Source organism: Eublepharis macularius, chromosome 18 (assembly GCF_028583425.1).
Source record: "Eublepharis macularius isolate TG4126 chromosome 18, MPM_Emac_v1.0, whole genome shotgun sequence".
Classification (NCBI taxonomy): domain Eukaryota; kingdom Metazoa; phylum Chordata; class Lepidosauria; order Squamata; family Eublepharidae; genus Eublepharis; species Eublepharis macularius.
In genome coordinates this window covers 10,053,427-10,077,683 of record NC_072807.1, presented here as the reverse complement: position 1 = coordinate 10,077,683, position 24,257 = coordinate 10,053,427, and the positions used below count along the sequence as shown (strand labels likewise).

The following is a 24,257-nucleotide window of genomic DNA, read 5'->3' as shown; positions in this document are numbered from 1 at the left end:
CTCTTTTGTTTCCAAATGCCCTATCTTGTCCTGCATAATGTATTTCATATGTAATTCTCAGGCAGAGGCTATGAAGGAGCCAGTCTGTATATGAATGGGGGGTACACAATGGGAAAAGATAGGAGGGTTTTTTGTGCTGGAATAATTTATTTTTATCTGTTTCATTCCAGCTCAGATGGAAACCTTTTGAGATACCTACAGCATCACAGAGAAAGCTGGACTTTGTGACAGTAAGTTGACCAACAGAAACACACCTACTCATGAGGTCCTTCTGATAACATAAACCATGCAGGGGGGGTTTACAGTTTTTCGTGGAGAAAAAAATGAGGCAAGGAGTCTGACCCCGAGTTATATGCCAAGTTCAAGAGTAGAATATAACAGCGCTCTATAAGCACTGAAATATATGACAAATATGGTCATATCTATGCACAATTGAATTGAGCATACACAACACGCACCCGTTGGACTGAGATTTCCCGTTCTAGTCTTCATTTGAAAGATTAAGAAAAAAAATAACCTGACTTCCAAATGAGGAGATTGCAGATGGCCACTGATGGGTTATTATTACCTTCACGATGAGCAACGAAGCATGTGAGAATCTGGCTTTCTGTAGAGAATTGACACATGGTAAGGCGAACTTGATCATGCCACCCTTCCCCAAACTTCCAGCATGGTGGGATGGTAGCTGGCACACGGTAAAACTGTGCTCCCTCCACGGCCAGATGCAGATGAGTGCCACCCCCAAAAGATCACATATGAAGCATGAAGGGCAGGGCTTTTTTTCAGCTGGAGCGCGGTGGAACAGAGTTCCGGCACCTCTTGAAAATAGTCACATGGTTGGTGGCCCCGCCCCCTGATCTCCAGACAGAGGGGAGTTGAGATTGCCCTCCGCGCCATGCCGCGCGGAGGGCAATCTCAACTCCCCTCTGTCTGGAGATCAGGGGCGGGGCCACCAGCCATGTGACCATTTTCTCCAAGGGCGACCCACTGAGTTCCACCACCTCTTTTCCCAGAAAAAAAGCCCTGATGAAGGGTATAAACTTCCGTGGCCACTTGCCAATGGATTGGCCTGCTTTCCTGCTGACAAAAGAGGGTAAAGAAAGGGCTCTTGTTGGTCACTGAAAAGGACTTTCGCAAACAGAATCGACCCAGGATGGAAGCTGCAGTGAAGGAGGGAATGGAGATGGAGCAGAAAAAATGGCAGGACCTCATCTAATAATGTGAGCCAACGTAAATATTTAGAGGAACGCTATAAACCAGCTATGATCTCAAACTCGTAAGACCGTTCTTGTGTTCTTTTAAAGCTTGGCTCGATGCTTCTGCCTTCAACTTAACAGATTTTAGAGACAATTAACATTCTGACACAGCCTGCTTATTCAGACATGGGGGACTTCCAAAGTTCTGGAGTTGCTCTAACAGAAAATAGCGACAAAGTGATTCTCCCTGATTTATGAGATCTCGGCGAGGGCTATTCTAGTGGAGGCACCTGCTGTTTGCTCTAACTTGAGGCGCTTCTTTCCACAGGGGCTACACACTTTGTGTGGGGCTGGAGAGCCCAGGTCTAGGAACGGGCTGGCAATCCACGTCTTCATTTGTAACACTTCCATGGTCAACAGGTCTGTGAATCACGTGTGTGCAAGCAATGTTTCCACAACTCTTTGAAACCCAAGAGGGTTAATTTGTGATTTATGCTGTGCCTCACCAAAAAACAGAGATATTGTGCAGAGTAGTTTAGTTAGTGTAGCTAGGCGTGGGACTGTGTGCTGATGAAATCATAAACTTACAGAGCCTGGTTACTTTACTCAGGAAAATAAGACTGCTTTTATTTTGGAAATTCCACTGAGGAAACAGGAGAGAGAGTCCAATCTAACCTATCTAAGCAACTATACTAGTGGATGCAAGAAGCATGTCCTGAATCCTCCATGGTTGCAAGAGGGAGAGAAAGTGTGCAAACAAACGAGAGAGAAGCAGCTAGGAAGTCCCTGAGCATAGCAAAACCACTGCTGCCACCACCCAGAGGTAGACACTGGGTGATATTGGGCTGATAAATTCTTACTTCGGCTGCATTGTTTTGGACTTCAAGTGGGGCCACATACGGCAGAACGCTCTTCCGTACGAAAGCTCTCTACTCAAAGACCACTTGAATGTTAGGGAAATGCCTTCTAGACTGTCTTTTCATCTGACAATCTATAGTCTGTTTTTTTTAATTTGAAACATTTATTAGCCACCTATCCACCATATGGAACTTAAGGCAGCTTATAATATTAACAAAACAAACAAAGATATATCAAAAAATACTTTAAAATCATAATTTAAAATGACTAATATATTTAAAAACATGCTAAGCAAAAGCCATCCTGGAGCTGCCTCTCGAAGATTGAGAGTTGTTCCATAATTGTGGGGCTGCCACTGAAAAGACCCTCTCATGTACCCATGAATCAAGCTTCAATTGATGGGATAGGCATGAACACCGCTCCTTGTAACCACAGTGTTCTGTGTGCAGCTTGGCAGCCCTGTGCCACAGCCAAATCCAAAAAATGGGCAAGCCCGATCTAATCAGATCTTGGAAGCTAAGCAGGGTCGGCCTTGGTTAGTAATTGGATGGGAGACCTCCAGCGAAGACCAGGGTTGCAGAGGCAGGCAATGGCAAACCACCTCTGTTAATCTCTTGCCATGAAAACCCCACCGGGGTTGCCATAAGTCATCTATGACTTCACGGCACTCTCCACCACCACCAGACACTGGAGGAAGTTGGTGTGTATCTAGAGCAGGTCATTCAAGGGACTTGGTTGCCCATAATGGCCTCCCTGGCCTTCAACCTTGATTTTTTTACCAAAGGGCAAAGGGAAGGTAAATGTGTCTTGACTATCGAGAAATCCAATGGAGATCATCTGCCCCCTGCACTCTCTACTTGGGAAGAAGTCCCGGGGTTTGAATAACATCCAGGGTTCATTTCGAGGGGGAACGCGCAGGAATGCAGTTCCGGCAGTTCCCCAAAGAGGTCACATGTCAGGTGGTCCCGCCCACCTGACTCTCAGCCATTTTGGGACCGTTTCATCCTGGATTTGGGGCCGAAACGGCCCGGATTGAGCCTCTGACAGGTGGTGGATCACTCTCCTGTTCAGCAGTGGCCTGATCCTGACCATTTTGGGCCCCTTTTCGGCCATTTTCAGCCCCTTTTTGCCATTTTGGGCCAATTTCAGTCCTGAATGGCCAGGATTGGGTCCAAAGCGGCCAAGATAGTGATGTCAGGGGGTGTGGCATATGCTAATAAGTTATGCTAATGAGTTCCTCCAGTTCTTTTTCTACGAAATGACCACTGATAAGATTACTTCCCAACTGCATGCTCAGCTGATCCCATTGTGTCTAAACCCACAACGTAAGACTTGCCCAGCATTTCAAGGACAGGGACTTGCACATCTCTGGCATGCTGTATATTGTAGTGTATTCTTAGCCAACTTAAGAATATCTTCCAGCTAAATCACCAATTGTACATACCCAATGGAACACTCTTCTTTCTCTGCAGATGCTTCTACAATGCAGATGGGGACTTTCTGATTGGTGAGTAGCTCCCCAGATGTTTTTAAAACTCCATTATTTTTTACTATATGTAAAGCTGAAATATTAACATGTGGGTGGCTAGAAGAATCTTGGTAGGCTTGTAACATGGATTGAGTCAGACAATTTAATAATGAAATAATAGCTCAGCAAAAGAACCAAAGACCTCTGAGACCAGAGCTCCCTTCTGGTTTGGCACCAATAAGGAAGCTAATGTATAGGATGGATACACACTAGAGATGAGCACGAACCCGGAAAATGGCAGTTCGTAGCAGTTCATGGTTTGTCGCATTTCACAAACCATGAACCGGTTTGTGAACCAGTTCATTTGGCTCGTGAATACGTCACTTCCGGTGCAGCAGAAGGTCTGCAAAAAGCCCATCCCTTCCCCGTTGCCTAGGAAACTGACTGATTGGTGCCAGGCTGTCTGCAGTGATGAACCGAAAAATGAACCAAATGAACCAGCCTAAAAATCGTTGCGGTTCCTTGTGGTTCGTCAGAAATGCCCTCCAAAGAACTTCCCGGTTTGTGACGAACTTTGGTTCGTATTTCAGTTCAAGCTCACCTCTAATGCACAGTGTATCTGTGTGTCTCAGTGTATCAACCTGTGTGTCTCTCCTATGCATTAGCTTCCTTATTAGTGCCAAATTAGAAAGGGATGGTGTCCTTGTGTCTGCCACAGGGATGCCACTGCAATTTTCAACTGATTTAAAAATGCTTGCAGGTCCCAATGCTGATTCATCCTATAGGATGGGAGGCTGAAATGCTCTTTTCAAGTGCTGCGGTACAGTACAATCTTTATTGCAGCCTACAAGCCATACAAACACAAAAATTATCAACAATTAATAACCCACACAAAACCCAGTTGCACTTTCATCCAAAGCCATAAGCACATTTAAAAAATTAAAACCTAAACAATTTACACATGGGACATTAAGTCGGCTCATATTTTTGCAGAAAGCAAAAACTTGGCTACAGAGGCTGTAATTCTTTGGTCTACTCCTGCCAATAGCAGTAGAAAAGAGCAAGAGTTCAGTAGCACCTATAAGACTAACCAAATTTGTTGTAAGGTATGAACTTTCGTGAGTCACACTCCCTTCTTCAGATATCTGAAGTAGCTGGCTGTATTTCATAGCTACTTTGCACATTATGCAGAGGCAAACCCAAACTTGCCATTCAGCCTCCTCTCCCCTGTTCACTTTGCTCCTCCTCCCTCTCTTTGGGCCTGTGAACTCATTTCACACCACCAACCACCAGAAATCTCACTTCACAGGTTTGGAGCTTCACAGGCAGTTAAGGGCAGTCTCAACCTGCCACCTAACCTCTATTTACCAGGCAGAGAGCCTTGACCCAAATTCACACTGCATCCTCTCTCTCTCCTCTTCCCAGAGGTTCCACCAGAGAGGCAGCCTGCTTCCTATATCTACTTCTCCTCGCCGAGCTACTGCCCAAGGCTGTTTGGAAATGGGAACTTAGTGTTTACTTTCCTGATATATGCTGCCACCATTTAATAATTTTGGTCTATTTGTCATGACCAGAGTGTTTGAGGTTTGTGTGGTTGCATGTCTTATTTCCCCTTAGCCAACAACCTCAAGTGAGCCAGGGTTAAAACAGAAACCAAAATAACCTTTATTTACAAGACAGAACATTTGCAGTGAATGATTGCCAAACACGGAATGTTTCAATGTATCAGAACAGGTTTCAACAGACAATATCCCTGCTACCTCCCTTAACAGCTTCCAAAATCTCTTGTCTCAGTAACCAACTGAACTTCTAACAGACTCTCAACTCTCACTGGCCCAGCATTCCACCAGCTCTCCTTGGCTGTTTCCCAAGAGAGGCGGAGCTGGAACCCATCCTGTCCATCACAGGGCCGCATGGCCCACCTGTGAGAGAGTCCTCTAAGAACTGATGGACCTTAGAAACCTTCCTCCAACTAAAGTGGCTAGAAGCTTCTTGAGGCTAAAGTCTTCAAACCCTGTGGAGCTGAGTGCAGGGACACAGGAAGCTTTTCTAGGCCTCGCTGTCTGGGGTCCTGAACACACTTCAATGTACACTTTCTGCTTCCATCCTTCAGTACCACAGCAAGGGAAGCTGCTTGTCACTACAGAGTTCGGCAAACTACTGGTGGAGCCCAATGAGATCTGTGTCATTCAGGTGAGCAACAGGTAGTATTGCACCCAGACACTTCCATCCGTGGTGCTCGATCCTTCCAAAAAGTCAATAGCACAAAGGCTCCATGCTGTGGATCCCACTGAAGGATCCCACTGCATAATCACACCACATGTGCACTTCATGCCTACATGGAAGTGAAAACACATCAGTGCTATCCTGATGCAACACAATGAGCGTCTGCTGTTCCCATATGGGAGATTTTAGCTCTGAGCAAGCTCTGGCCACGGTATGTCTGGATGTCTAAATTAGGTCCCAAGATACCGCCAGTTAGCAGGGATTTTTTTCAGTGGGAACGCAGTGGAACAGAGTTCCGGAACCTCTTGAAAATGGTCACATGGCTGGTGGCCCCGCCCCCTGATCTCCAGACAGAGGGGAGTTTAGATTGCCCTCTCAACTCCCCTCTGTCTGGAGATCAGGGGGCGGGGCCACCAGCCATGTGACCATTTTCTCCAAGGGCAACCCACTGAGTTCCACAACCTCTTTTCCCAGAAAAATAGCCCTGCCAGTTACTATCTCCAATATTACGCCGAGTGACTTTGACCATCTTCACATCCCTAATTTATGTGCTGTGACTTAAGCGTATTTTCAGTCTTCAAGCAACAGGTTGGATCCTATGGATCGTCCTGCTAAAAGCAGAGCTTCCCAGCCACCTGTGCAGGAGCATCTTGGGCCAGCAGAAAACACCACTGCTGCTAGTGGAACAGATCTCTTACCTAACAGGAATATAGCCCAAGTGAGCCTGATCTTGTCAGATTTCAGAAGCTAAGCAGGGTCAGCCTTGGTTAGTAATTAGATGGGAGACCTCCAATGAAGACTAGGGTTGCAGAGGCAGGCGATGGCAAACCACCTCTGTTAGTCTCTTGCCATGAAAACTCCACTAGGGGTTGCCATAAATCAGCTATAACTTGAGGGCACTCTCCACCACCAAGGCAGGAAATGGCACTCACTGCCCCATGTTGCCAGGTTGAGTACTTGGATCACTACTCGGCCAGCAAGCTGCTCTGCTCTTTTTCTCTAATCCTAGAAAGTAAATGGCACCTCATGCACTCTTGGACTGCTCTTAGGTCAACAGGTCATCAATTTGCAGCAACCATCTCCAAGCAGAGCCTTAACACCTGGCTTTGTGTTTTGTCTTTCAGCAAGGGATGCGCTTCAGTATGGAAGTGTTTGGGGAAACTCGGGGTTACGTCCTGGAAATCTATGGAGGACATTTTGAGCTGCCTGACCTTGGACCAATTGGTAAAGATTTGCTGCTAAGGCAACTTAAAGGTGCAAAAAGAGTCCAAGAATTACAAACCCGGGAGCTGGTCCGCACGTGCAGTTTGCACAATCCCATGTCATGCTTGCACAGCCTCATTCTTTCCTACGTTATCCATAAGAGTGGGTTGGCAGAACTTTTCGGAGGGGATAGGTCAAAGAAAGTACTTTTATACATAGAAAATAATTAACTTGAGGAGGTAGCTTAGAAAGCCTTTTTTAGAGAATTAAATTTATGGAAGATACACAAAACTGCTATGAAGGATATGTGTGTGTACATATGTAGACACCACCAACAGGCCTGGAGGACCAATGAGATCAAGCGTGCTAACCACATGCCACACCTGCCCAAGCTCATCTTACAGGATCCTACAAACAGCACTCATGCACACTTGCACACAGGCTTGCCTGCACGATCAGGAACACTGCTTTTCAGTCATTTCTCATGGGGACACAGACTACAGGCGTACAGTTTGTATGCACTCAACTGCCATGGAGGAAACAGTATCCTTAGTCCTGCTTCCTCACTTACAGCTGTTGTCCTGTACCCATGATGTGGTATGTACAGGGCCAGTCTCTCCAAGTACCAGAAGGTGTGGACAAATAAAGAAGGGCTGCCATTTCCACACCCTGTGGAAACACCTAGTTGGCCACTGTTGGAAACAGTGTGAGGTTAAGATGACTTTGATTCTGATACATTCCAATCAGCCCTTTCAGGATTCTCTTCAATTGGAAACTTGGGCCCAGTTGCCGTGCATGCTTTGGACACATTTTGGGCTGGCATTTCTAGCAAGGCCAGGGCATTTGCACAGGGTGATGTCATGCAGCATTCTGGGATTTTCTGTTGGGCTCCTGACTGCTGAAAACTGATTCTCTAGCAGACCTGCACCTTGCTTCTATCAAGTGGGACCTTTTAAAAATATACATTTAGGATCAAGGAGGTGGTCCTTTCTGAGGCTTAAAATTATACATGTAAATATACTCTCTTGCAATATATGGAACATTTTAGAGACTCTTCAAAAGCAAAATGACCATCCAAACCCACCATTAAAGTATGTAAACAGTTACAAAGACCTGCTGCTTTCTCCCCTAGGAGCTAATGGTTTGGCCAACCCACGAGATTTCCTTGTGCCAGTTGCCTGGTATGAAGACCGCCAAGCCAGCGAAGGGTACACCATTATCAGCAAGTACCAGGGGAAGCTCTTTGCAGCACAGCAGGTTGGGAAATTAAGAATTTTCTTGCTGTTCATTTATAGCCCCCCTTTCTTACTGAGATCCAAAGTGGATTACATTGTGTTTTGCCAGAGGCAGGGGTTCTTCTGAAGATTTGGGAGGTCAAGGAAACTCACTTGAGGCAAGATCCTAGGGTTTTAATTAAGGAGGAAAAACTGAGCATATAGCCCTCTGTTGCCACGGGGGGAACAAAATGTCTACATGGCAGGCACTAGAGCCATCTCTGTCCCATAGCCTGGCCTAAAACCAGATTAAAAAGGGCCTAGAACACAAGAGTTGTCCCCTGTAGTCGGTCAGCTACTGCTCTCAAACAGTCTGCCCAGAAAGGGCAGATTATAGACTGTGGGTCTACGGATAGTTTTTAAGCAATTAAGGAATGAAGCAAGCTGTGAAAAATAAGCTGCGAGAGTACGCTGCTGACAATTCCGACTTCCAAATCTGACTTCTACAGCACAAAGGCCGCGGTACTCTCCTTCCTGTACTGGAATGGGCAGTTGCAAACTGTAAGCACTACAACTTGAAGCAAAGCTGAGGAGATCCCAGAGAAAAAACCACTCAAGAGAAAACTGATGCCCAGTGGGGTGCATTAGGGCAGCAAGATTGCCCTTCGATAGCTGTTTTCAAACACAGAACTATTCAATGAGACAGGAAACTCACCTCGTTCTTGATTAGATCTGATTTTAATTCTACTCCTTGTCAACAACTGTGAGTGATCCTTGCCCTCTCTGGCTTGATTTCTCCTAGGTTAATATTCCAAACTGGCCACTTTTTGCAACCTACTCCTCCCTTTCTGTTGCTTTTCAATATATATTTGCCATGTACAGTTCATGCATCTGATGAAGTGAGCTTTGACTCGCGAAACCTTATGACGGAATAAATTTAGTCTAAGATACCATTGAACTTCTGCTTAATTCTGCTGCAACAGACTAATGCGATCATCCCCCTGGAATTCATTGACTTTATTTACTTCACTTACACCCTGCCTGTTTCCCCATGCGGGACTCAAAATGGCTTACATCATTTTCCTCTCCTCCATTTTATCTTCACAATACTGTAATGCAAAGTTAGGCTGAGAGCGTGTGGCTGGGCCAAGGCCATACTGCGAGTTTCCACGGCAGAGTGGGAATTTGAACCCAGACCTCCCTAATCTCAGCCCAACACTCTAACCAGGGCTTTTTTTTCTGGGGAAAGAGGTGGCGGAACTCAGCGGGTTGCCCTCGGAGAAAATGGTCACATGGCTGGTGGCCCTGCCCCCTGATCTCCAGACAGAGGGGAGTTGAGATTGCTTGGCAGCGCGGAGGGCAATCTCAGCTCCCCTCTGTCTGGAGATCAGGGGGTGGGGCCACCAGCCATGTGACCATTTTCAAGAGGTTCCAGAACTCCGTTCCTCCATGTTCCCACTGAAAAAAAGCCCTGACTATTATACCACATGGGCTATCTAAGGCTAAACATACATGCCATGTCACCTTAGTAAGTGTAAGAAAGCCATTCCCAGTTTGGGCTGTACCGGTTACATATTCTCTTACCTCCACGGTTATCATACATTTTCCACAGAGACTTACACTCTGCTTCATCTTACAGACAAGTTCTCCATTCAATGTTGTGGCCTGGCATGGGAACTACACACCATACAAGTATGATCTCAGCAATTTCATGGTCATCAATACTACATCTTTTGACCACGCGGTGAGTTCTGGGTAGGATTAAATCCCAGCTTGGAGGCACTGGAGCTGGAACTTCTTTCCAGGAACTGAAGGCAAAGGTGGCCTTCAGCATAGGAAAAGCCCTCCGGTACTTACAGCTGCCTGCCCCATCAACCCAACATTAAACAGCTAAAAACCTCTGAGCCCAAGACCCCCACCTATCTGTAACTGTAACTCTCAGTGAGTTTTTATGAAGGCACAAAATACAATTAAACTTTTGGGATCACGCTCAGCATTTGTTTCTATAACATTCAAACTTTCCCCCTTAACTGAAGGATCCTTCTATCTTCACGGTCTTGACGGCAAAGTCAACTCGTCCTGGAGTGGCTATCGCTGATTTTGTTATCTTTCCACCGCGCTGGGGAGTGGCCACCAACACTTTCCGTCCACCTTATTACCATCGTACGTGAGTTGCTTGCTCCACCACAGTGTGGAGAAACTTACTCCAAATGCATGTGCTGAGATTCCTGTCCTCCGTAAGACGCTGAAGCGGAATTCCACGAAAGGTCTCTTGGGTCACCAGAACATGGCTGGGAACTGATTGGATAAGAGACGTCTCCTCTAAATCCATGAGAGTTGCACATGATTAAACATGATGGATGAATAATGCCTAATTATTCCATAATTAAAATACCAATCCACAGGGCCTTTTTCTGGGAAAAGAGGTGGTGGAACTCAGGACTGCACAATGACATCACTTTGGGTCAGCTGGAACGGGGGGGGGGTTAAAGTTTAAATTGCCCTCAGAGAAAATGGTCACATGGCCGGTGGCCCTGCCCCCTGATCTCCAGACAGAGGGGAGTTTAGATTGCCCTCTGCGCCACTGGCCTGGAAGGCAATCTCAACTCCCCTCTGTCTTGGAGATCAGGGGGCGGGGCCACCGGCCATGTGACCATTTTCTAGAGGTACCGGAAATCCGTTCCACCATGTTCCAGCTGAAAAAAAGCCCTGCCAATCCATCCCTTCAGTGGAATGGCCGTCTGCAACTTAACTGATCCACTTTCACACTATCTTTGTCAAGGTGGCAATTGACTGACTAAACATACCCCGTTTTTTATTTCTACAGGGAACTGCATGAGTGAGTTTATGGGCCTGATCAAAGGAAGTTATGAGGCAAAGGAACAAGGATTTCTACCTGGAGGGGCCACATTGCACAGTATGATGACACCCCATGGACCGGATGCTGAGTGTTTTGAGAAAGCAAGTACAAGGAAACTGGAGCCTGAGAGAGTTGCCGAAGGAACAATGGTGAGAACCCCAAAAGCCCAAGTGAAAGACTGACCTGTCCTATTGTAGAGTTTATTATTATTTATTTAGAACCCACCATTCTCACTGAGATCCAAGGTGGATTACACAGTGCAAGTGAAAATACAATATAATCAACAGCTGGAACGTTCACTGAGCAAAATACAAGGATGAGCATTCAGTGAAAGCTCCTAAGTTTATTCTCAGGCTGGAGATGCAAAACGCAAGCAAACAGCAGAGCATGCAGTCTGCTTGCGTTGACATCTGAAGTGACTCATAGATTTTAACAGGATGTGACCCATGGGGAGAAGAGATCAGATCACTAATGTGATCCACTGTCACTAACGAGAGTCATGATAGGGAAGTACGATTCCTAGGTAGATGGAAAAGAAACCACGAAAGCCTAAGCACGTGGCTTATAATGCCAAAGACAGACAACAGAATAGCAAGTAAAGATTCTGTAAAAGAACTGGAAGTTATAGAAGCTCCCTGGGAAACTGAGCTTATCTGGTTGGCAAGAAGGGGCTGCTCACCCCTCACAAACCTGGACAAAGTGGTCAATTATAAAAAGATTCACAGGGGAAACAGCCCTTGAAGAAGATGAGACTAAGAATGTACCACTTTTGTGACACTGCATGCTGCAGCAACTTACTAGAGAAATGAGCTGTTTTTTTAAAATTTTGATCTCTACAAGGTCTTGCCAAGACATACAGCCTCTCAAATTCAAATCAAATGAAAAATAAATTCAGGAATTTTAAGAAGTTAAACTTGCACGAATCTGGCTAAGTAGATACAGAAGTGGTCAAAGGCTCATTCCACGACGGTGCTACAAATATAAGGGCTTTCTTAATGTAGAGGACAGAGCTGAGCCCTGCCAGCTTTAATTTCTCTACGCCTGATCTCTAAATCCCAAGTTTGAAAGGACAGGCTGGTAGAATTTCAGAAAGGGATATGTGCTAAACCTGCTATCTAGTGGTTGAAGAGCAGAGCTTCAGTACCTTGTATCTCTTAGCCCACTGTTAGGAACAGCAGAATAAAATTCACAAAAAGAAGCAAACTTGTGCAAATAAACATATCTGTGCTGATGCCAAATTAAGTTTCTTTTGGCAAAACTCCCCAATACATACAGTACTATTTCTCCCCTTCCATCTAAGTGAATGACGGCTGTAACATGAGGCTATTCCTATTCATAGCTTTAAAAAGCTCAAGATTTCCTAGAAAGCCATACACATGCACACCTGTGGAACTCCTAGCCACAAGCTCTTCTAGGCCAGTGAGCCCAATGAATAATAACATTCGATTTATATATATTCGATTTCTGAACACATTAGATACCGTTCTGACCACACAGAAGTCTCTTGGGAGCTGGTCATATCTGGGATTCTCTTCCTACTAAACTGTTCATGATAGAATCTGCCCAATAACTAGTAGTTAAAACAATTTGTGCATTTAACACAAAGTGAGTATTTCTTTGTCTCCTTTCAATGTGTCATCTGCCATGTTTCCATAGGCCTTCATGTTTGAGTCTTCCTTGAGCATGGCTGTCACCAAATGGGGTCTGAAAACCTGCCTGGATAAGACATACTACAAGTGTTGGGAACCTCTCAAGAGCCACTTTAATCCCAAGCACAAGTGAAATGACCGGAGATGCATGTACCAATTTGTTGCTTGCACAGCCTAAAGGATTCCCAGGGAAACAGTGACTTGCCCTCTTCTAACGGCAGAAATCCAATGAGCAGCTGGCAGCAGGAGGAACGAGCAAGTTAATAAACAATAAAGCCACTAATCTTAATTGTTAGAGTAAAGCTTTTTGATTAGAGTGGAAAAATCCTCCCAGCTCTAAAGAACTGACCCCTGCACAATTCAACAGAGTTATTTATTTTTTCACTCTCTGCTACCAAATACAGATAATGAAACAAGTCTTGCATAGGACTAAATAAGGAAATGGCAGTAACTATTTGCCTCCCTTGAGGGGATTTCTCAAGTACAAATTATGGTCAACCCGTTGCCACAAACTGCGCATCTCTCTCTAATCATTTGGGCAAGTGAAGCCACCAGCAGTTATGACAGCAATTATTTCTTTGTGGTGGTTGTGGATTTTCCTGGCTGTATAGCCGTGGTCTTGGCATTGTAGTTCCTGACGTTTCGCCAGCAGCTGTGGCTGGCATCTGCAGAGGTGTAGCACCAAAAGACAGGGATCTCTCAGTGTCACAGTGTGGAAAAGGTGCTGGCAGGTCATTTGTATCTACTCAGGAGGGGTGGGGTTGAGCTGAGTCATCCTGTAAGAGTTTCCTAGGGTGTGGAATGCTAATGGAGGGAGGCTTCACTGTATCCTGAGGAGGTTCTTTTACATATGGATTGGTGCTTGATATGCTAATCTTCTCTGCAGGGCTATTGTGGGACGTAGAGTGTTTCGTTAGCCTGGTGTTTTGCAGGACTGGAAACCATGCTCTATTCATTTTTAAAGTCTCTTCTTTCCTGTTGAAATTGTGTTTATGCTTATGAATTTCAATGGCTTCCATGTGCAATCTGACAAAGTAGTTGGAAGTGTTGTCCAGTATTTTAGTGTCCTGGAATAGGATACTGTGTCCTGTTTGAGTTAGGCTATGTTCAGCCACTGCTGATTTTTCAGGATGGCCAAGTTTGCAGTGTCTTTCATGTTTTTATTCTTGTCTGGATGCTACACTTCCAGACATTCCAAACGTCAGGAACTACAATGCCAAGACCATGGCTATACAGCCCGGAAAATCCACAACCACCATCGTTCTCCGGCCGTGAAAGCCTTCGACAATATACTTCTTTGTGGCTTCATAAAAACCAACACATGGTAAGCTACTGGCCCCATGGTACAGCTCCGTAGCCTTGAGTCACACTTTGCCTCTAAAATGTTCAAAGAATGGTTTATTTGGGGAAATTAAACTGAAGTCCTCCTACAGTGAGGTACGTTTGTCTCAAATATTCCATCTTCAGTGGTCAAAAGATAGCTGACATCCATTACGAAGAAGAGCAACCATTTTGCATAGATCAGTTCTGGGAGAACTCAAAGTCCCATCTCAAAAAAAGCAACTGCACCAGTTCATGGTGATAGAGCCACGGTGCTCTTCTTCCTGTGATGAGAGCTTTCAGAGATGGGGGCCTCTTCAACAGATGCTTGAAGGGCCTTGAGAAGGTGGTAGGTAGATATGGACAATTCCATATGGATATGGAATTATGCACAATTCAAAGGAGGTGTACCCAAGCGCTCATAAAATCAACTATCGAACCACATGCTCAGGTCTCACATGATTTGGAATGGGACAGGGCTGCCAGCAGGAGCCTTAATTAAGATCTCAGGCAAAGATCTTTTCCAGCCCTGCCATGTAAAGTACTTTAAATGGTAATGTTAAATCTGCATAGCCCCTCCTTCAATGAGAAAGCAAACACAAAATGTTCTTTCAGTGCTGTAGAGCCTCTATCAATCTAGCAATCCTAACAGTGGAATAAGAAACTATGTTACCTGAATTGGCCTCCTTGCGAATAAGAGAATTGTGGGGGGAATTAGTAGCAAGGAAGACAGCTATGCGAGACACGGTAACTATGGGATCTTTTCCACCAGTTTTTACAGAGTCCCTTCCCAAATAGCAGACGAGACTGGTGCTTTAAATTCAAAGAGCAATATTTTATTGAAGAGGAAAAAAACCACATGGACACACACAGGAGTAAATAATAAAATGGTTACACGCACACAGAATCCTAGGAAGCTAGTCAGAAGTTGGAATAGAGTGAAGGAGGGAAAGTATATCTACCTATCCTGAAGAGTAGTCCAGTCCATGAAGGATGAGAGTACCTTCAAACGTCCAGCATCCTTGGCCAAGAGAACTAGAGGCTTGGAGCAACCTCAAGGGAGCAGCACTTCAGATCCAATAAGTGTGCACAATTTGAATGGGATAAGAGCACTACCCTTATAGGGTAAAACGTGCCCTGAGGTGGGAGAGCCCACCTAGCCGTTGGAACAAAGACTCCAACTGTCAGTTCCTGGGAATAAACGTTTGATTACCTTGATTGCTAGCTGCCGGGGTGTGTGAAAGAGAATGCAAAGTCTCTCCTGGAACTGCACAAAAGGGGCAGTTTGTTAATGGAGTCCACTGGAGCTAAACTTATGAATTTAGTTGTGGAATGTACCTTTCCCAGGAATGAATTATAAGAGCTTATGAATGCTAATTGATTTTCTCCTCAATCATGGGCAGAAGATCTCATCACGGAAGGAGGGGAAAGGAATGTGTTAAGTGGGATGACTCTGCAAGACCTTTGTTGCTCTGGATTCCTTTTGGAGCTGGGGAGACTGTAAAATTAATCACCACTGGTCACTCTGCATTTACATGCGGCATTCCATTCATGCCTAGTTCTCCCAGGTGGGACTCAGCAACTGCTGGCTGGAATTCCCATTTGCAAACCAAACTGCATTTTAATCCAGGGGCCTTGTGATTTAGTATCACAGGCAGCTATATTAAATAGCTATTAAAGATGGTGGAGGCCGGGCCGACTGCTTACAAATAAGCCTATACCCAAGCGTCATCTTAGCTGCAAGCGAACAGCAATTCTCCTAGACACATGGGAAACACCCAAAAAGAGCATTCAGATACGAACTCATACTGCTTTTGAAAACCATGGCCTCATTTGCCAACACACCACACACTGGTAACTATTTGATAAAGCAACTGAATTTTTAATCTATAAAAGTGATACCTTACCATTTGATTAAAGATCCCTAAGGTGGTTAACCTTGTAACTTGTAAATTCTACTATACAAGTTCAGCAGTAGACATCATAGAAAAAGAAAATACAAAACAAGGACATTCCAATCACAGCAGAAACACTAAGCAAAGCAAGCTACAATTATCACTAGCCAAAGTTGTAGTTCAGATACCTTCGAAACCCCTCTAGAAGAAAAATGCCTCAACCTGGCATGGACAAGCCAGGAAAGGTGGAACAGAATTACCTCCTCTAGCTTTTTGGCACCAGAGCTGGCCCATCCATACCCTACATTAATAATAACATTCAATTTATATACCACCCTTCAGGACAACTTAATGCCCATGCAGAGCAGCTGACAAAGTGTGTTGTTATTACTATCCACACAACAATAATCACCCTGTGAGGTGGGTGGGGCTGAGAGAGCTGTGAATGACCCAAGGTCACCCAGCTGGCTTCAAGCAGAGTTCTCCAGATTAGAGTCCTGCAGCTCTTATCCACTACACCTTGTCCTACACCCTGCCTTCTGAGTGTTACTGTGTGTCTCCATCCATAGCACAATAACTGCACACATTCTAAAATCTTTGAGAAGGTCCAAGTGCTGAATTTTAAAAGACACAGATAAGCAAAAAATAGGTATTTCAAAGTGAAATCAAGTGGCCTTTATTGTAGCTGACGCCTCATCATGAAATGAACAGAAACCAACTTCTCAACAAGAAACATTTATTTTGAAAGAAGCCTGATGCCACGGTGCAGAGAAAGCAAAATTGCAACGGTGACCCAGTTGGCTGCTTTACAGCACACCGTTCGTGGGAGCTCAGTAGGCAATTTTGAACGGCTGCTCGTACTTGCCTTCTTTGATGAGTTTCTCTTTATACTCCTGGAAGAAACAGAAGTAAGTCAGCTCCATGAAAGAAGAAAGGCTGCAATATCTCCAAGGGCAGGTCAGGATTAATTATGATGAGGGACTGCAAAGCCATTGATGGCAGATACTGTGTCTTTCATGTTGAAAGTCCTAGAGCTGAGCAGCTACGGGGAATACACATCATACTAAACCTTTCATGCTTGTTTCTTGAGAGTCTTCTCCATTTGCAATTTTAAGTTAAAGTTACAGTAAAGAATATGCTAATACAGAGGCTTCGTTTTCACAGTACCTTTACACATAACTTGCCCCATCTGTATTTTTTCTCTAAATTACTGGTAATTTAACCATTCCTCCATCCATCAGATTAACAGGACCTCCACATAAAAGAAATTTAGAAATACTTGCATTTTAGCTATAGAAAGGATTATATCTGTTAATTGTTACGAGACTCAAAATGATACAAAACAGTTGGGAAAAGAGGAATCAGCCTTTTTCAACTTCTCAAGTTTCCACAGAACATACATATTTGGAGATTTTTTAAAAACTTAAATGCTGTGAAATGCAGACCCTAATTATAACCACTACACTTACCAGATTCTTCCAGATTACTGTAGTACGTGTTGCTCACACTGGTGCTGCAAACAATAAATAGGCAAAACACAGAAGCTAACTAGCTAACTCCAGGTTTTAACGGGTTCTTGGGCAGACTGGAGCCCCACATGTCAATTATGACAACCAATGTTTCTTTAAGATTACATCTTTATACTTACCCTTTCCGTTTTGAAGACGTACCACCAGAAAGCGATGGGGACTATTCCACACAATGCACCCAATAAGGAAGTTTTAGGGTTGACTCGGAAATTAGGGAAGACGTTTGCTTTGGCATAGGTCCACTGAATAATGGCAGGGTCTTCCTAAAGGGAAGAAAGAGGACAGTGACCGAGATGGCCAATTATCCACCAGCTGCTGCATCTTTATCCAGCCCCCCCTTCGAGAAGTTAAGGGTAGCATCTTATCCCGACCACGTGAGGTCAGTCTGGTAGAGACAGTGACTGGCCCAAGCTTGCTCAGACAGATTCATGACAGAGTGGGGATTCAAGCCTGGATTTCCCCTGTCCTAAGCCAACAGTTTAACAGTTGTGACTTATGACCACCTACTGTTACCAGCTCAAACTATACTGATACTTCAGCTTGACTTCATGTCTTAGGCCTAAGCCTCACTTTATATGCAAGCGGCCAGGATGGAGGTGGCCATGAGGAACAGACACGTAGCTGACTTATACTGAATCTGCTCACTGGCAGCAGCTCTCCGGGTCCTTGGGTGGAAGTTTTTCACAGCACCTACCACTGATTGTTTTAACTGGAGATGCCAGGGAACGGAACCTGCATGCCAAGCAGGTACCCAACCACTGAGCATCTCATGGCAACACAACCAACCAGATGTGGTTAAAGGAGACGCAGCCCTACTGTTTTCAAATGAGAGCATGTGCATTTCTGACAACATTCTCTCTTATGTGCAAAAACTGACTTCACAATAGAACCGTTTACTTTTAAAGGATTATTCGTGCTCATCTGATAACCAGAGATCTACAGATTACAGGGAACAGCAGACAACAGGGACCTGACCCCCGACGCAGTGAAGGCCGTTATCTTTGTACATGGCTGAAGCCATCTGGGTCTCAGTTTTTACATTTAAAACCAAACACCAACCACCTGTACATGTGCATTCTCTGTTGTGGACCCCTCCTTGTGGAATGACCTACTTGAGGTCAAGAGAGCTCCCACGTTCCTGTCATTCCACAAATTATGTAAAATGGAGCTGATCAGGAGATCTTTCTATAACAGTATAGATCAGGAAAGGACTACGTGTAGACTTTTGGGCTTTGTAGGCATCATGTTGCCACAACTGAGATTCTAGGTGCTTTATTGTGTTATGTGCAGTCCGAATTGTTACATGCCCAGGAGGAAGTGAGGAGTGATACTCACGAAACGGGTTAATGTTATTTGCCTGCAAGTCCCCGTTGGCGTTTTCTTCTATATATGCTTTGATTCCATGGACTGTTAATATTTCTTTGGCACAAGCTCCCACCTACCGATTCTTCTTTGACATTTTTGGCATTTGCACTTTAATTGATAAGATTTGTTCCGGACAGTGACATTTTGCACAATTATATACTTGCTACTTACCTGTATCTATGCACTTGAAGTTGAGTCTGTATAAATTGGCTTACAACTATGTATGTATTTATACCACTTTTGCACTTTGTATTATGAGTAATTAGATTACACTCAATTTTTGATTATATCATAGCCCTGGTTTGTTGTTCCTGCTAATTTGTACTAGGGTTGCCCTTGTTAGTTTTGCAGAATGTCCAATTAAGCAGATGAACGCCTGGCATTGGCCAGGAGCAGGGCTTTCTAAACAGTCACCCCTTCACCCAGTGCTGCAGAATCAACTTTTCCCCAGAGGCCCCCACCTTCCTTCTGCACTTTGCCTCCTTCTGGATACAGGGAAGAACTCCTACGAAAAAGTGTGGTGTAGTGGTTATAGTGTCAAACTAGTATGTGGGAGATTCAAGTTCAAATTCCCACTCTGTCACAGAAGCTTCCTGGGTGGCCTTAATTTATTTAGTCTCCCTTTCTCAGTTGACTACAGAGATTCTTGAAGATAAAAATCCAAGGTTTGGTGTCCATCATTTAACGCTGAAACCTCATCAACTGTGTGCCTGACATCCAAGTGTCATGTCTGTATTAGGGGATTTTGGGGGATACCACCTGCTACTGCTACAGGGTCTTGGTCTAGATGAACTATGCCCTATCAATTTTCCTCCTTCCTCTCTTTTATTTACATTTCATAGTGTTTCTTTTATTTTGAGAAACTGTTCTCAAAGGAAGGACCTGGAAATTACAGCTAACTTGCATCAACAGGACAAAATAAAGGCTGGATTCCTCTACTGTCTCTAGACTCAGAGCCAAGCTACAAGTGACGCCTGACACAGGTTGGACACTTGTCAGCTTCCCTCAAGTTTTGATGGGAAATGTAGGCGTCCTGGTCTTGCAGCTGTAATGGAGAGCCAAGCTGTAAAACTAGGATGCCTACATTTCCCATCAAAACTTGAGGGAAGCTGACAAGTGTCCAACCTGTATAAGGCGTCACTTGTAGCTTGGCTCTCAGCCTTATAACAACAACAACATTCAATTTATATACCGCCTTTCAGGACAACTTAATGCCCACTCAGAGCAGTTTACAAAGTATGTCATTATTATCCCCACAACAAACACCCTGTGAGGTGGGTGGGACTGAGAGAGCTCCAGAGAGCTGTGACTAGCCCAAGGTCACCCTGCTAGCTTCAAGTGGAGAAGTGGGGAATCAAACTTGGCTCTCCAGATTAGTCCCGCAATCTTAACCACTACACCAAACTGGCTCTCATGCAGTATGTTGTTTCTAAAAATGTTTACGATAACTGCTGGTGCCAGCTAAAATAGTATGTATAGCATGACTTGTCCAACTCTGTAGATAACCTGCCAATCCTCTCAAGCTATAGACATCATGAAATTCCTATCTGATTGTTTAAAGACAGATTGGCAAAGATATATTGTTTATTAAGAGGGTATAAATGAAAGAGCAAGACATCTTTCTGACATGCAAATGTGTGCATCAGATTTATTTTGAGCACTGTACTCTCAATAAACCTTATCTTCATTAATCACCAGAATCTGTTGCATCGATCATTCACTCAGATTGAGAATATGGGGACTTCTTACACTGGGCCATAAAAGGAAACGTAACATTTCCCAAACAGTCTGTATACTATAAATATAGATACAAATGCAGCAGCTTTATCTGAATACAGGTCGTAATTTGTATTTCTTGCACGGGGGATGCATTCAATGCTTATTATTATCATCACTGATGTTGCCGCTGTCATTACTATGACAACTATCACCACCACCACCACCACCAAGGGTTGCCAGCTCTGGGTTGAGAAATTCCTGGAGATTTTGAGAGTGGAGCCTGGAGACGGTGAGGTTTGGGGAGGGACTTCAGTGGTATACGCTATAGAGTCCACCTTCCAAAACAGCCATTTTTATCCAGGGGAACTGATCTCTGTGGCTTGGAGATCAGATGTAATTCTGGGAAATTAGAGCCACAACCTGGAAGCTGGTGACCCCTAATTACTACTACTACTACTGTTACTACTACTACTGTAATACTGCTGTATTCTTGGTGTGGGGCAGAGGGCGATAGCCCATTTTCAGCCGCCCTCCCGCCAGCAGCGTCCCCCTTTCATCTTCACAATAGCCCTGAGAGGTAGGCCGAGGGCACGCAAGGGGTCCAAGGTCACATGGGGCGCTCCTTGGCAGCTGCGGGAATCTGGACCCGGCGCTTCCGCAGCCTCTGCCTTGCCAGCCGGACCAGGCTCGGGGCTCTCCCTCACCCCCTCCCTTCCAGGCACGGCCACTCACGATGCGATGCGTCCGGCGGGGGTCGTTGAGCTGCATCAGGTACTGGCGCTTGAGGCGGGCGCGGATGGCCAGGCGCTCGGCGTCGCTCCGGCGCTTCTCGGGCGAGGTGTCGTAGTAGGCCGGGTCCAGCTGCGGCGGCAGCGGAGCCAAAGGCGCCGGCCGGTAGTTGAAGCCCGACCCGGACGAAGAGGGCGCCGCCATGTTGTTCAGGGAGTCCCCTACCCTGTCACGTGATTTTTTAAAAAGACCTCTTACCCGGAAGTGGTGGCCCCTCCCGCCGGAAATGAAGGACGTCACGGTTCTCCGTAAAAAGATTTTCCGTTTCAAATCGGGAGCGAATGGAAGAAATATGCGCATGCGCACATATTTATTATTGGTTTATTTTATTTGACTTGTATCCCGCTCTCTCCACGAATGGGCTCAGGGCGGCGTACCTCTGAGAAGGCTGTTTTTCTTTGCAGTATTTTAAAACGACCGGGCTCTCTACTGAGAAAAACAAATGTTATAAAGAAGAAGAGGCAAAAATGACGTTCCTTTTCTCACGGGAGGACAGAAAGGTTCAGCAAGGCAGAGGTTTCCCTCTCTTAGTGAGGAGAAAGGCTTGACCTGTTGGATTGCTGCTGTCATCCGGGTTTAAAAGCACTGGAATGTAATTTTCTTTTTTAAAAAAGGTTTTATTTATCTAATAAAAAGGCAAAAGGTAAAGGTACAGTTACACAAAGACTCACTCACTAAACAACAAGCTAACAGAACTAAGAAAACATAAGAACATAATAAAAGAGAAAACAAAAAAAGAATTAAACTACAAGGTTTTTGATTTTCTCTGCAACTAATATAAGTATTGTTTTCAAATTTTCTGTTACTCTTTGTTAAAGACAAAAGCTGTCTTTCCCCTAAAGGCCATAGTCCTTAATCCATACATCCACAAATCATCAAATCGTTACTGATGTTAAAAAATTTATAGAAAGAGTGCCCTCAAGTCATAGCTAACTTATAGCGACCCCTAGCGGGGTTTTCATGGCAAGAGACTAAATGAGGTGGTTTGCCATTGCCTGACTCTGCAGCCCTGGTCTTTACTGGAAGTCTCCCATCCAATTACTAGCCAAGGCAAACCCTGCTTAGTTTCTGAGATCTGACTCATCTGGGCTATCTAGATCTAAGAAGTTGCCATTTGGCCACAAATGAAAATGTTCTTCTCTCTAAACTCTGTACTGTAATTTTCTTTTATCACAGTGCATTCAGTTGCTATCCTCCAGGTACTGGAACTGGTTGCCAACTCTGGCTCAGGAGTCTGGAAAATCTTTGAGGTTTTGCCGGGGGCGGGGGGGGGGGGGTGGCAGATCTTTGAAGTCTGGGATCAGGAATTCCAAGAGATCTCCAGGCCGCACCTGAAGGATGGCAACCCTAAACTGATCTCCAGGCTACAGAGATCAGTTTCCCTGGAGAAAATATTTTCTTTGGAGGATGGACTCTATGGCATTGTACCCTACTGATGTCCCCCACCCCAAACCTCACACTTCTGTGGCTCCACCCCCAAAATCTCCAGGAATCCCCCAATCTGGAGTTGGCAACCCTACTATTGATTGATTGGTTCTATTTATGTCCCATTCTGTCTATTCCACGGCTTTACAAGTTTTTCCAGATTGATTTGACAGCATGTTACACACACATGCAGCCTTTTCACTACTTGAGGCACAACTTGGTGTCTATAATGGTGCATATCTGCTTGAAGATCCAGAGGAGTTAGCCGTGTTAGTCTGTAGTAGCAAAATCAAAAAGAGTCCAGTAGCACCTTTAAGACGAACCAATTTTATTGTAGCATAAGCTTTTGAGAATCAAGTTCTCTTCGTCAGATGCATGATACATGGGTAGTTGGGAATCAAACCTGGTTTTCCAGATTAGAGTCCAGCCACTCTTAATCACTGCACCGAACTGAAGCACAGAGCCCATGTGGTTTAGTGGTTAAAGTGTTGGACTAAGATCTGAGAGACCCAAGTCTGAATTACTACTCTGCCGTAGAAACTTGCCATAGACGCTTCAGTCAGTCTCTCTTTCAGCCTAGCTTGTCTCACAGAGTTGTTATGAGGATGAAATGAAGGAAAGCTGTTTTGGGTCTCCATTGGAGAGAAAATAGGACTTCCAAGTCTGGGTTGGTAAAATCCTAGGAGAAAGACAGTGCATAATTGAAGAGAGAGACAAAGAGGGAGGGCTGAATAGATGGTAGGTAGGTTAGACAGACAGACAGACAGACATATTGGAAGATGAGATTATTGTAGCAGGGTAGAGAAGCTTACTCTGGATGGTTGAGAAGGTGGGCTGGAGAGATCAAAGGAGCAGCAGCTGAGCACTACGACTGTAATGTACTTGACCTGATGTAGGAGAGGCGTTTAAAGCCCTGCCCATCCCCAAGTGAGCTTTAAAGGGGGATGCTCTCAGAGTGCTCCTTAGATGAGCTCATGCACTCAGCCTCTGGCAGATTCATCAGACCTCCGCCCTTTCCCACCCCGACCCCAGAGGCACTGCTTGAATTCAGAGTACTTGGCAGTTAACTGTGAGAACGTAGAAAGAATATAAGCAAGTCCATTGCCTTTAAAACATTCTGTCCTGGTCTGGTGAGCTAGAAAGCTCACACCCTGATATGTGTCATTGGATTGGTCCGAATAAAAAGTATTATGAGGACTGTGTCCTCTTCTTAGGCATGATTGCTTGCTGAATAGTGCAACCAGTTCACAAAGCGTGTGCATATGCCATAGAGAACATCTTTTCAGAAACACAAAATTCAACTTGCTTCAATCGAGTCCTCTTGGACCGGGCGTTTTGAAATACATCTTTGTGGAAATTCAAATGACAGTAATATAGTAATATAGCATGGTAGCGGAACGTTTCTTGCTTGAGAACACAGAACAACAGGGAACCAAAAACAGCAGGGTTGTAACGGATGCTTTTATCCGTGCCGTACCAAAACTTCCAGTATCTCAAAAGAAAGATTTATCTTTTAATCTTGGATATCTTTCAGCAATTAG

At 44.7% G+C, this 24,257-nt stretch overlaps 2 protein-coding genes across 2 annotated transcripts in view; one reads left to right on the top strand and one right to left on the bottom strand.

Moving 5' to 3' along the window:
* HGD (homogentisate 1,2-dioxygenase) overlaps window positions 1-12,963 on the top strand; it is a 29,929-nt gene extending 16,966 nt beyond the window's left edge. The window contains exons 5-14 of the mRNA XM_055003001.1: window positions 171-230; window positions 1,525-1,616; window positions 3,527-3,561; window positions 5,636-5,715; window positions 6,873-6,972; window positions 8,084-8,208; window positions 9,805-9,909; window positions 10,202-10,328; window positions 10,993-11,174; window positions 12,682-12,963. Coding sequence (XP_054858976.1) covers window positions 171-230; window positions 1,525-1,616; window positions 3,527-3,561; window positions 5,636-5,715; window positions 6,873-6,972; window positions 8,084-8,208; window positions 9,805-9,909; window positions 10,202-10,328; window positions 10,993-11,174; window positions 12,682-12,807 — 1,032 coding nt within the window. The 3' untranslated portion in view covers window positions 12,808-12,963. The remainder of the gene's footprint in view (window positions 1-170; window positions 231-1,524; window positions 1,617-3,526; window positions 3,562-5,635; window positions 5,716-6,872; window positions 6,973-8,083; window positions 8,209-9,804; window positions 9,910-10,201; window positions 10,329-10,992; window positions 11,175-12,681) is intronic.
* A 3,586-nt stretch (window positions 12,964-16,549) lies between these two features.
* On the bottom strand, window positions 16,550-21,480 carry NDUFB4 (NADH:ubiquinone oxidoreductase subunit B4). Its single transcript, XM_055003066.1, has 3 exons — window positions 21,235-21,480; window positions 17,538-17,681; window positions 16,550-16,782 (listed from the first exon to the last, which is right to left on the bottom strand). Exons 1-3 carry the CDS (start codon window positions 21,433-21,435, stop codon window positions 16,720-16,722), a joined length of 408 nt encoding a protein of 135 aa, XP_054859041.1. The 5' UTR covers window positions 21,436-21,480; the 3' UTR covers window positions 16,550-16,719.
* Window positions 21,481-24,257: the final 2,777 nt, after the last annotated feature.